Source organism: Anomaloglossus baeobatrachus, chromosome 5 (assembly GCF_048569485.1).
Source record: "Anomaloglossus baeobatrachus isolate aAnoBae1 chromosome 5, aAnoBae1.hap1, whole genome shotgun sequence".
NCBI lineage: Eukaryota > Metazoa > Chordata > Amphibia > Anura > Aromobatidae > Anomaloglossus > Anomaloglossus baeobatrachus.
In genome coordinates, this window is record NC_134357.1 from 331222006 (window position 1) to 331234747 (window position 12742).

At 44.9% G+C, this 12742-nt stretch overlaps 1 protein-coding gene across 3 annotated transcripts in view; it reads left to right on the forward strand.

Moving 5' to 3' along the window:
* The window catches only part of KIAA1755 (KIAA1755 ortholog), a 137488-nt gene that overhangs the window by 42519 nt on the left and 82227 nt on the right, over positions 1 to 12742 (forward strand). For all 3 annotated transcript variants that reach the window (XM_075349806.1, XM_075349805.1, XM_075349807.1), the window contains exons 4-5: positions 4802 to 4925; positions 7364 to 7457. In XM_075349806.1, coding sequence (XP_075205921.1) covers positions 4802 to 4925; positions 7364 to 7457 — 218 coding nt within the window. The remainder of the gene's footprint in view (positions 1 to 4801; positions 4926 to 7363; positions 7458 to 12742) is intronic.

Below are 12742 nucleotides of genomic sequence, written 5' to 3' on the forward strand. Positions count from 1 at the left end.
AAAAAGCCGATTCCATGCGCTCTGACTGCAGCCCCTCCCATAGACAGAGCAGGAGCTGCAGGCAGAGCGCAGGAAAGAAGTGACATCTCACTTCTTAGAACGCTCGCTTCGGGCAGCAGCCAAAGCGCTGCGCTCTAATACGCCACATGCGCACGTCTCCTGCATAATCTTCATAGATTATGCTGGGGACGCAGGACGCACGCAGTTACGCTGCGGTAAAGATCACAGCGTAACTGCATGCAATTACTCAATGTGCGCACATAGCCTTACAGTGTAAATTTGATGTGGCCTCTAAAGAACTCAACACACGTCCATTAATGTCTAAACTGCTGGCAACAAAAGTAAGTACATCCCTGTGAAAACGGCCAAATTGTGCCCAAAGTGTCAATAATTTGTGTGGTTACCATTATTGTCAAGCACTGCCTTAACTCTCTTGGGCATGGAATTCATTAGCATTTCACAGGAGCCACTGGAATCCTCTTCCATAACTCCTTGACGACATCAGAATACCCCACATTTTAGAATGCCCCACAGATGCTCAGTAGGGTTTAGGTCTGGAGACATGTTTGGACAGTCCAGCATCTTTACCCTCTGTTTCTTTAGCAAGGTGGTGGTTGTCTTGGAGGTGTGTTTGGGGTCATTATCATGTTGAAATATGAAGGGTGGGGATCATGCTCTGCTTTGGTATGTCACAGTACATATTGGCATTCATGGTTCCCTCAATAAACTGTAGCTCCCCACACCCGGCAGCACTCATCGCCCCAAACCATGACAGTCCCACCACCATGCTTTACTGTATGCAAGACACACTTATCTTTGTAGTACTCCTCACATTGTTGCCACCACACACACTTGACACCATCTGAACCAAATAAGTTTATCTTGGTCTCATCAGACCACAGACATGGTTCTAGTAACACTGGGGAACGCAATTTTTTAGGAGTTAGGTCAGACAACCGTTCTTAATTAATTTTTGGATGCTGAATCCAGAAATGATCTCGGATTTTCTCTATCACGTCAAGTTTTTGAACTATAGGATTTTTGTCTTCTCAAAAATATGTAAACTACTGTACCTAAAAAGTGGTTTTTTTTTAAATAGTACAAATATGAACAAAAAATGAAATATATAAGAAATAGGCATGACAAATATGTTTTTTAGTTGTGACTACTCTTACAAGTTGCCACGTAGCTCGAATTGTACTCAGATAACAAGTCTTATTACAGAAATCAGTGCAATTGTGCTTCTCTGGCAGGTAAGTTGAGGAGGAAAAACTTGACGTGATAGAAAAAAACTGACTACATTTTTGGAATCAGCATGCCAATTTTAGTATAAATCAGCTCAAAAACCTAACTCAACAGAATTTTTTTTTCAAATTGTTCCCCAGTGTAATCCATGTCCTTAGTCTGCATGTCTTCAATAAACTGCGGGCTTTCTTGTGCATCATCTTTAGAAGATGCTTCGTTCTGGGACAACAGCCATGCAGACCAGTTTGATGCATGTGGTCTGAGAACTGCCAGGCTAAACCCTCCACCCCTTTAACCTCTGCAGCAATGTTGGCAGCAGTCATACTTCTATTTTGAAAAGACTACCTCTGGATATGACATTAAACACGTGCACTAAACTTTGGTCAACCATGGCGAGGCCTGTTTTGAGTGGAACTTGTCTTGTTAAACCCCTGTATGGTCTTTGCCACTGTGCTGCAGCTCAGGCTCAGGGTGTTGGCAATCTTCTTATAGCCTAGGCCATCTATATGTAGAGCAACAATTCTTTTTTTCAGATCCTCAGAGAATTCTTTGCCATGAGGTGCCAAGGTGAACTTCTAGTGACCAGTATGAGAGAGTGTGTGAGCGATAACACCAAATTTTACAAACCTGCTCCCCATTTACACCTGAGATGTTGTATCACTAATGAGTCACATGACACCAGGGTGGGAAAATGGCTAATTGGGCACAATTTTGCAATTTTCACTGAGAGTTGTGCTCTGTTTTGTTGCTAGCAGTTTAGATATTATTGGCTTTGTGTTGAGTTACTTACAAATTTACACTGGGATACAAGCTGTACACTTTAAATTGTAACAAAGTATCATATCTTCTATTGAAAAGATATAATAAAATATTTTAAAAAATGTGAGGGGTGTACTCACTTTAGTGATATACTGTAACTGCTTAAAAAATGTGTCAGCCAGTGTACTATAAGCTCAAAGTTAATGTTATTGTTGGTTTGTGGATTCAGATGCTCAGTAGGGTTTAGGTCTGGAGACATGCTTGGACAGTCCAGCATCTTTACCCTCTGTTTCTTTAGCAAGGTGGTAGTTGTCTTGGAGGTGTGTTTGGGGTCATTGTCATGTTGCAATATGAAGGGAGGGGATCATGCACTGCTTCGGTATGTCACAGTACATATTGGCATTCATGGTTCCCTCAATAAACTGTAGCTCCCCACACCCGGCAGCACTCATGGCCCCAAACCATGACACTCCCACCACCATGCTTTACTGTAGGCAAGACACACTTATCTTTGCTTATCAGATGCTTTTTTCTACAGTTCTGAAGATCTAAATCATGCTCTTACCCTTGTTAGGTTCCTTGCACATGTATATGGAGTCTGTGTAAATGGAGTTATTACCCCTATATAGTGTAGAGATATATGCACTCTATGTGCTGCCTCTGTACAGAACAGTATTATGGAATTGTTATGGTTTTGTGGCAGGATACTTCTACAGTTTCCAATGGAGAAGATCACATTTTTTTCTTAATTTTTGGATTTCTATGAATTTGAGTAAACAGGTTTGTGTTTACTTTTATGCACAATAGGACCATATTGTGACTTTACAACCCAGTGATGGCATGTCATCATTAGATAACCTCTTCCTTGAATATAACATGATGGAAAGTGTTTCATATGAGAACGATGAAGGAACCAGTCTCCTACACCATGGTCGCATAGGAATTTAGAGATTCTGGAAAAGTTTTTTTATACAGTGCCTACAAGTAGTATTCAACCCCCTGCAGATTTAGCAGGTTTACACATTCGGAATTAACTTGGCATTGTGACATTTGGACTGTAGATCAGCCTGGAAGTGTGAAATGCACTGCAGCAAAAAAGAATGTTATTTCTTTTTTTTTTTTTTTTTTTAAATTGTGAAAAGTTTATTCAGAGGGTCATTTATTATTCAACCCCTCAAACCACCAGAATTCTGTTTGGTTCCCCTAAAGTATTAAGAAGTATTTCAGGCACAAAGAACAATGAGCTTCACATGTTTGGATTAATTATCTCTTTTTCCAGCCTTTTCTGACTAATTAAGACCCTCCCCAAACTTGTAAACAGCACTCATACATGGTCAACATTGGAAAGACAAAGGAGCATTCCAAGGCCATCAGAGACAAGATCGTGGAGGGTCACAAGGCTGGCAAGGGGTACAAAACCCTTTCCAAGGAGTTGGGCCTACCTGTCTCCACTGTTGGGAGCATCATCCAGAAGTGGAAGGCTTATGGAACTACTGTTACCCTTCCACGGCCTTGACAGCCTTTGAAAGTTTCCACCCGTGCCGAAGCCAGGCTTGTCCGAAGAGTCAAGGCTAACCCAAGGACAACAAGGAAGGAGCTCCGGGAAGATCTCATGGCAGTGGGGACATTGGTTTCAGTCAATACCATAAGTAACGTACTCCACCGCAATGGTCTCCGTTCCAGACGAGCCCGTAAGGTACCTTTACTTTCAAAGCGTCATGTCAAGGCTCATCTACAGTTTGCTCATGATCACTTGGAGGACTCTGAGACAGACTGGTTCAAGGTTCTCTGGTCGGATGAGACCAAGATCGAGATCTTTGGTGCCAACCACACACGTGACGTTTGGAGACTGGTTGGCACTGCATACGACCCCAAGAATACCATCCCTACAGTCAAGCATGTTGGTGGCAGCATCATGCTGTGGGGCTGTTTCTCAGCCAAGGGGCCTGGCCATCTGGTCCGCATCCATGGGAAGATGGATAGCACGGCCTACCTGGAGATTTTGGCCAAAATCCTCCGCTCCTCCATCAAGGATCTTAAGATGGGTCGTCATTTCATCTTCCAACAAGACAACGACCTAAAGCACACAGCCAAGAAAACCAAGGCCTGGATCAAGAGGGAAAAAATCAAGGTGTTGCAGTGGCCTAGTCAGTCTCCTGACCTTAACCCAATTGAAAACTTGTGGAAGGAGCTCAAGATTAAAGTCCACATGAGACACCCAAAGAACCTAGATAACTTGGAGAAGATCTGCATGGAGGAGTGGGCCAAGATAACTCCAGAGACCTGTGCCGGCCTGATCAGGTCTTATAAAAGACGATTATTAGCTGTAATTGCAAACAAGGGTTATTCCACAAAATATTAAACCTAGCGGTTGAATAATAATTGACCCACACTTTTATGTTGAAAATTTATTAAAATTTAACTGAGCAACATAACTTGTTGGTTTGTAAGATTTATGCATCTGTTAATAAATCCTGCTCTTGTTTGAAGTTTGCAGGCTCTAACTTATTTGCATCTTATCAAACCTGCTAAATCTGCAGGGGGTTGAATACTACTTGTAGGCACTGTATATATATATTTCCAGGTTGGTTACCAGCACAATTCTGATATCTAGATCCTTCGTTTGTTGCTGCTGTGGCTATAAGTTGGCTTTTTTTAATTAATGTTATACTTTTACAATGCTGATGTCACCTAGTGAATGAGTAATGGAAAAATGAAGAATGGTGTTAATTGTAGAAGTACATTACTTACATGCTGGCTTCATTTGTGCATATAAACTTTCTAATTGTAATTTTAGGAAGTCGCGATAAAGTGGGCAGAGCTATAATCCAAGTGACCACAGACAGCACGGCATGGGATGCCACATGGTGCTCAGTAAGAGAAGTGGCTCGGCTGTTCCTCTATCTTTTTTCAGTGGCCAGGTAAGATAAGACATTCTTGAAATCTTTGTTCTTCACAAATCAACTACCACAATTAGTATTACCATGACTAGTCTTACTATGATAACCACAAGTGGATGAAAGATGACTTCAAAGCCAGAACATCATCTAACACAAAGAAGGAGCTCTATGTATATTAGTGTATGTGCCTTCATAAACTATGTGATTAGTGATGGGCGAGCGCTAAAATGCTCGGGTGCTCGAATTGAGTAGGTCAGACGCGCTGAAAACGCTCAACTTGAGTAACGAGTATAATTGAAGTCACTGATTGTGCAATTCGCCTCTCCGCCCACATACAGCCAGACATAAAGAGTGCATTTCAATATTTTTTTTCTTTTGATACACTACATCCGAAAATGTTGCTTTACCCACAGTTTGAGCCATTCAAAGACCGTGAATGGCTCTCCCTGGGCTGCCTGCATACAACATGCAGTGAAGAAAGCCTGTGCTTTGTGGTTGTTGTTTTATGGACGACACAGCCAAGCACCCGTGATACTCGGCCAAGCTCCGTGACTAGCTGAGCACCCAAATGCTCGATGAAGAAGCAAGCAGTGCCGAGCACTCTCATTCATCATTAATTGTGATCCAAAAGACTGCCATTTTGTGGTATGTAACTGCTCAAAAAATGGGACATAATCACATAATAAATGCCTTTTATGTGTTGACATAGTTGGAATTTATTAAGCAATACTAAAAAAAACACAAGAGTGTGATGCTTAGAAGATGTAGGAGAATACCACAGCTATGGTGTAGTGGGGAATCAGGGTTCCTAACTCCTATCCGTCATGCTAGGAGGTTACTATGCTAGCCCTAACCTCAGAGATACTCCTGATGGTGGAGATGCCTGAGTCTCCTTCCTGTGGGGAGATAAGGTATGCACACCAGTGACTATGTAAGGGGAATACATGAAATAGCAGAAACTGCTGTGTGAATACTGACTTGAAAAATCCAATAGCTATATGTAAGAGTGAAAATGTGAAAAATGGAATCTGCATTACTGCCATGAACATATGAATCAAGAGAAATTTAGCTACTGAATTGATCAATGCAATAGAGCCCCAACACTACGCCAAAGTATTTCTCTACGTTGGGGTCCCTAGCTTATGTTTGTCCTCTCATGCAGTTAAAAAACTTACCGTGTATGGGAAGCTGAGACCCAGGCTATATATACGTATCATGTGGATTGGCAATAGGTGTGGTTGGGGAGGGTTCACAAACTAAAAACTACTAACAATAAGGAATAACGTTTGGAACACCATTCTAAGTCTGAACTGGGTGCAAAAACCTAAAAAAACATCACTATGGGGAGATAAGGTATGCACACCAGTGACTATGTAAGGGGAATACATGAAATAGCAGAAACTGCTGTGTGAATACTGACTTGAAAAATCCAATAGCTATATGCAAGAGTGAAAATGTGAAAAATGGAATCTGCATTACTGCCATGAACATATGAATCAAGAGAAATTTAGCTACTGAATTGATCAATGCAATAGAGCCCCAACACTACGCCAAAGTATTTCTCTACGTTGGGGTCCCTAGCTTATTTTTCACATTTTTCACATTTTCACTCTTACATATAGCTATTGGATTTTTCAAGTCAGTATTCACACAGCAGTTTCTGCTATTTCATGTATTCCCCTTACATAGTCACTGGTGTGCATACCTTATCTCCCCATAGTGAGTCTCCTTCCTGGTCCGGCTCATGACCAGTCCTGATCTGATTCCCCCTCCACCAGAGAAGGGACAGGAGTGTGATGAAACCCACAGATAAAGACAGACAAGAGAAAACCAAAACTCTATCTAACAGCAGAAACACACAGAGGATAAGACAATAAAAGGTAGGGGAGGAAAACCAGAGCAGTAAGGAAACTACAAAACAACAAGAGTAAACTTCACAATCGTAATAACAACTTTTACCAGATAGTCAGGGACACCACACCACACAGCCAACATAGAACTAACTATAGCTGACATGGGTGGAAGGATTCAACCAGCATAAATAGAAGGGGAGCAGATGTGCTAGGCCTCCCCCACAACATGTGATCAAATGAGCAAACAGAGCAGCAGAGATTAACTCGAGCTAGCCTACCTGTGAATCAGCACACAGCAGGTCGATGCCCAAGTCTGCCTTTGTTGATCCCAGACACCAGAGAAACCATCAGGTGGAGTGTCAGAATCTGCAATCTGAACAGAGGCCAAATCGATATGACAGTCGGCGAAGTTTCTGCAAAACTCTGTGTAACAACAGTACATTCACTTTGCATTTACAGGTAGTAGGTACTGTAAACTTAGACTCTGCAAGCAAAATTAGCACCAGGTCTTTGCACAGCTTATAAAAAATGATACGACAATATAAAAATATTAGCTACTATTGCAACACAATTCTAAGTTATTCTGATGATTCTTTTTTATTCCAGAAAGGAAATAAGAGACCTGGGACTGATGATTTTAGTGGATGCCAGAAAGCACCCTCCTTCTCCTTGCCTCCATGCGGCACTGCAATGTGTCCAGGTGAGTGTACAACACAGCTGAAACTAAAGGCCGCTTTACACGCTACAATTTATCTGACGATATGTCGTCGGGGTCACGGTTTCCATGACGTACTTCCGTCATCGTCGTTGCGTGCGACACCTACGTGCGACTCCAAACGATCGCAAATAGGTTGAAAATCGTTGATCGTTGACACGTCGTTCAGTTTCAAAATATTGTTCGTCGTTTGGATCGCAGCAGACATATTGGTGCGTTTGACACCCTGCCAACGACGAACAACACCCAAATAACTGCCTTGGTCAAACAATATATCGCTGATCGCTGTTGCGTCGTTTGTGAGATCGTTACGTGTGACTGCAAATAAATGACCTATGTGCGATCTCGGCAAATCGTAACAACGATCTGGGCGTGTCACATCGTTTAAGAGATCGTCAGATAAATCGTAGCGTGTAACGGGGACTTAATGGGTGCTTTACATGCGACATTGCTAACGATATATCGTCGGGGTCACGGTGTTTGTGATGCACATCCGGCGTCGTTGGCGACATCGCAGTGTGTGACAGGAGCGACGATCAACGATCGCAAAAATCGTTGATCGTTGACACATTGCTCCTTTTCATAATATCGGTGATTGTGCATGCCGCTGGTTGTTCGTCGTTCCTGCGGCACCACACATCGCTATGTGTGACACCGCAGGTACGACGAACATCTCTTTACCTGCGTCCACCGGCAATGAGGAAGGAAGCAGGTGGGCGGCATGTTCCGGACGCTCATCTGCGCCCCTCCTCTGCTATTGGACGGCTGTTTTGTGACGTCGCTGTGACGCCGAACACACCTCCCCATTGAAGGAGGGATTGTTCGGCAGCAACAGCGACGTCGCAGAGCAGGTATGTGCGTGTGACGCTTCCGTAGCGATAATGTTCGCTACGGCAGAGATCACCACATATCGCACCAACGACGGGGGCGGGTGCTATTGCTCGCGACATTGCTAGCAATCGATAGCGATGTCGCAGCGTGTAAAGCACCCTTAATGGTAATCGCGGAAACACATGGAAATGTGACAGTTTTGTACTATTATGTATAACTTTTGTACAAGAGAACCTTTCTCGAACATGGCATCTTATGATTATTTGTTTTCTCTTTGATGCCATACAATATGACCCCACATATTCTTTTTCATAAAGGTCATAACCTATACAGAGCCGCAATAGGGCCATGTGCTTAAAGCTGCAGGGCAGTGCTGACAGAGGTTGTGTCCTGCCGCTTCTAGACATATTTTCACCCATACAACACTCTGCCGCTATGTGATTCAGACCATTAGCAACGAGGACTGAGCCAAAAGATTCTCAGTGCCCCAATTACTCAATCACATTTGATGAACTCTCTACAGACTGTCCCCAAAAAAAAAAAGAAAGCTGGAATTTTCCAACTTTCTAAATGATGGAGTTATATAAGATTCATTCAGCACATGAGTGGTTAATGAGGAGTTAGTTTAAAGCAGAGTACCCAGCCCAAAAATGACATTTGAAGATTAATTGTACCATTAGGCAGGAGGGTTCCATAAAGTTTATTAGGTGGTAATAACTTAGGCTGCCTGTTAAAGCGAGACTGCTTTCTAATGAGTTTACACTGCTCCTTTAATGATGTTCCCAGTGATTCTAAATATAGAAGATGGAAACACTTATATTGAAACTGCATCTATTAATTCCCTGCTAAATGATAAATGTGGATTCATTATCTCATTCCATCAGCCTGTCTGGCTAGGAGTCGCCATGATGAACACGCTCATATACAAAAGAGGCAACGTCTAAGTGCGGCTTTGTGATATTATGCATCAATACTAGTGCGACCACTTTCCTGGAGATGGGGGAAGGGGACACTAACGTGGTGCAAAGAGCTGCAAAAAGAGATTATTTAAATGAGATTTCAACAATGAAGGAATTTGCAGTGGGTGACGACCATTGTCTTCTGGGCTTCATGGTGCTCAATTAATGACATGCTCTTTGCACTTTACTACTCCATGTCTGATTGTAAAGTGTTGCGGCATATGATGGCGATATATAAGCAAACAGATAAGATGTCAGAATGGGCAGATACTTGGCAAATGAGATTTAATGTTGATAAATGTAAAGTAATGCACCTAGGACGGAGTAATCCTATAGCTGCGTATACATTAAATGGAAGTAAACTCGGGACTACAGAACAGGAGAAGGACTTGGGTATTCTCATTACAAATAAGCTGAGCAGCAGCTCTCAATGTCAGGCAGCAGCTGCTAAAGCAAACAAGATTTTAGGGTGTATAAAAAGAGAGATTAGATCCCGTGATCCCAACGTATTGTTACCCCTGTATAATCACTTGTAAGGCCACATCTAGAATATGGGATCCAGTTTTGGGCTCCACATTTTAAAAAGGACATTCAGAAGTTAGAGTCCGTTCAAAGGCAGGCAACTAGACTACTACAAGGAATGGAGGCCTCCCATATGATGATAGGTTGAAAAAGTTAGATATGTTTAGCTTAGAAAAAAGACGTCTCAGAGGAGATCTCCTTTATATGTATAAATACATGTGTGGTCAATATAAAGGACTGACACATGACTTATTTCTTCCAAAGACAATACTAAGGACCAGGGGACACTCACTGCGAGTGGAAGAAAAGCGATTCCAACAGCTAAATAGGAAAGGGTTCTTTACAGTTAGAGCAGTCAGACTGTGGAATGCCCTACCACAAGAGGTAGTAATGGCAGACACTATAACAGCTTTTAAAAAAGGGCTGGATGATTTCCTCAGTACAAACAACAATGTTGGTTATAAATGACTTAAGCGGGCTTTACACGCTGCGACATCGCTAGCCGATACTAGCGATAGCGAGCGTGATAGCACCTGCTCCTATCGTTATGCTGATATGTGAAGATCGCTGCCGTAGTGAACATTATCGCTACGGCAGCGTCACGCGTACTTACCTGCTCGGCGACGTCGCTGTAACCGGCGAACCGCCTCCTTTCTATGGGGGCGGTTCGCTCGGCGTCACAGCGACGTCACTAAGCGGCCGCCCAATCAAAGCGGAGGGGCGGAGATGAGCGGGACGCACATCCCACCCACCTTCTTCCTTCCTCTTTGCTGACGTGTGGCAGGTAAGGAGAGGTTCATCGTTCCTGCGGCGTCACACGTAGCGATGTGTGCTGCCGCAGGGACGAGGATCAACTTCGCCCCAGCGACAGCAGCGATAATTGAGATGGGACCCGCATGTCAACGAGGAGCAATTTTGGACGTTTTTGCAACAATCCAAAATCGCTCCTAGGAGTCACACACAACGAGATCGCTACAGCGGCCGGATGTGCGACACAAAATCCGTGACCCCAACAAGATCGCTGTAGCGAAATCGTAGCGTGTAAAGCCACCCTTAGTGACCAAATGTAGAACTGGTGGAGGAAGGTTGAACTAGATGGACCTAGGTCTTTTTCAACCTAAGTGACTATGTAACTATCTATATATATAATTGCCTTATTCTGTCTGTCTGTCTGTCTGTCTGTCATGCTCCAAAATTGTGTCCTTACGGTGACACAAAGCTGATTGGCCGCTGGGCTCGCCATGGCCCCGCCCCCCCCCCACGGATTGGCCTCTCGCCCCGGCTCTCTGCAGGCCCCGCCCCCCTCACGCAATGCACGCTCGCTCTGGCCCAACTGACACGGAGCTCCGACTCCCAGGTGAGTACACACACACACATCAGATCACATTCACTCTCACACACACCTCACACATCACATCCACACACTCACAACATCCTGGGATATCGCTTGCTTCTACACCGGCTCCGTCACGATCCCAGCAGCGCCAGACATAACCTTGCGATGCTGGGATCTTGACGGAGCCCGCGAACGCTGGTAACCATTATACACATCGGGTAACTAAGGTCCCTTGGCTACCCGATGTGTATCATAGTTACCAGTGTACACCGGCTCCGTCACGATCCCAGCAGCGCCAGACATAACCTTGTTATGCTGGGATCTTGACGGAGCCCGTGAACGCTGGTAACCATTATACACATCGGGTAACTAAGGTCCCTTGGTTACCCGATGTGTATCATAGTTACTAGTGTACACCGGCTCCGTCACGATCCCAGCAGCACCAGACATAACCTTGCGATGCTGGGATCTTAACGGAGCCCGTGAACGCTGGTAACCATTATACACATCGGGTAACTAAGGTCCCTTAGTTACCCGATGTGTATCATAGTTACCAGTGTACACCGGCTCCCGGTACACATGTGCAGGGAGCCGGCATTATACTCCTCTCCCCCCAGGACTACTCCTCTTATTACAGTCCTCCTATTATACTCCTCTCTGAGTATAATAGGAGAACTATTATAGCATGGGGGATGTAGCACGATGGGGGGTGCGCTGCATGGGGGATGTAGCACGATGGGGTGCGCAGCATGGGGGATGTAGCACGATGGGGAGTGCGCAGCATGGGGGATGTAGCACGATGGGGAGTGCGCAGCATGGGGGATGTAGCACGATGGGGGGTGCGCAGCATGGGGGATGGAGCACGATGGGGGGTGCGCAGCATGGGGGATGTAGCACGATGGGGAGTGCGCAACATGGGGGATGTAGCACGATGGGGAGTGCGCAGCATGGGGGATGTAGCACGATGGGGAGTGCGCAGCATGGGGGATGTAGCACGATGGGGAGTGCGCAGCATGGAGGATGGAGCACGATGGGGAGTGCGCAGCATGGAGGATGGAGCACGATGGGGAGTGCGCAGCATGGGGGATGGAGCACGATGGGGGGTGCGCAGCATGGGGGATGGAGCACGATGGGGAATGCGCAGCATAGGGGATGGGGCATGATGGGGGGTGCGCAACATGGGGGATGGAGCACAATGGGAGGTGCACATCTCCCCCCAACACACACACACACACACAGGGAACCACAAACACCGCCATACACAGACACCCACACACACAGACAACGCTGCACACACCCACACCCAACACACAAACACCGCGGCATACATAAATATACGCACATACCGCACAACACACACATTGCACAAAACATACCTCCCCCCAAAACACACCACACCCACACAAACCGCGCAACACACACACACAACGCGACAGACACACAGCGCTCCACAAACAACGCAACACACATACAACACCTCTCTCACCCCCCGCCACACCCAGACAACACCCAGAACATGTACAGCGCCCTACACAAACACTTGGTAACTACACACAACAACATCTACAGTTAGGTCCAGAAATATTTGGACAGTGACACAAGTTTTGTTATTTTAGCTGTTT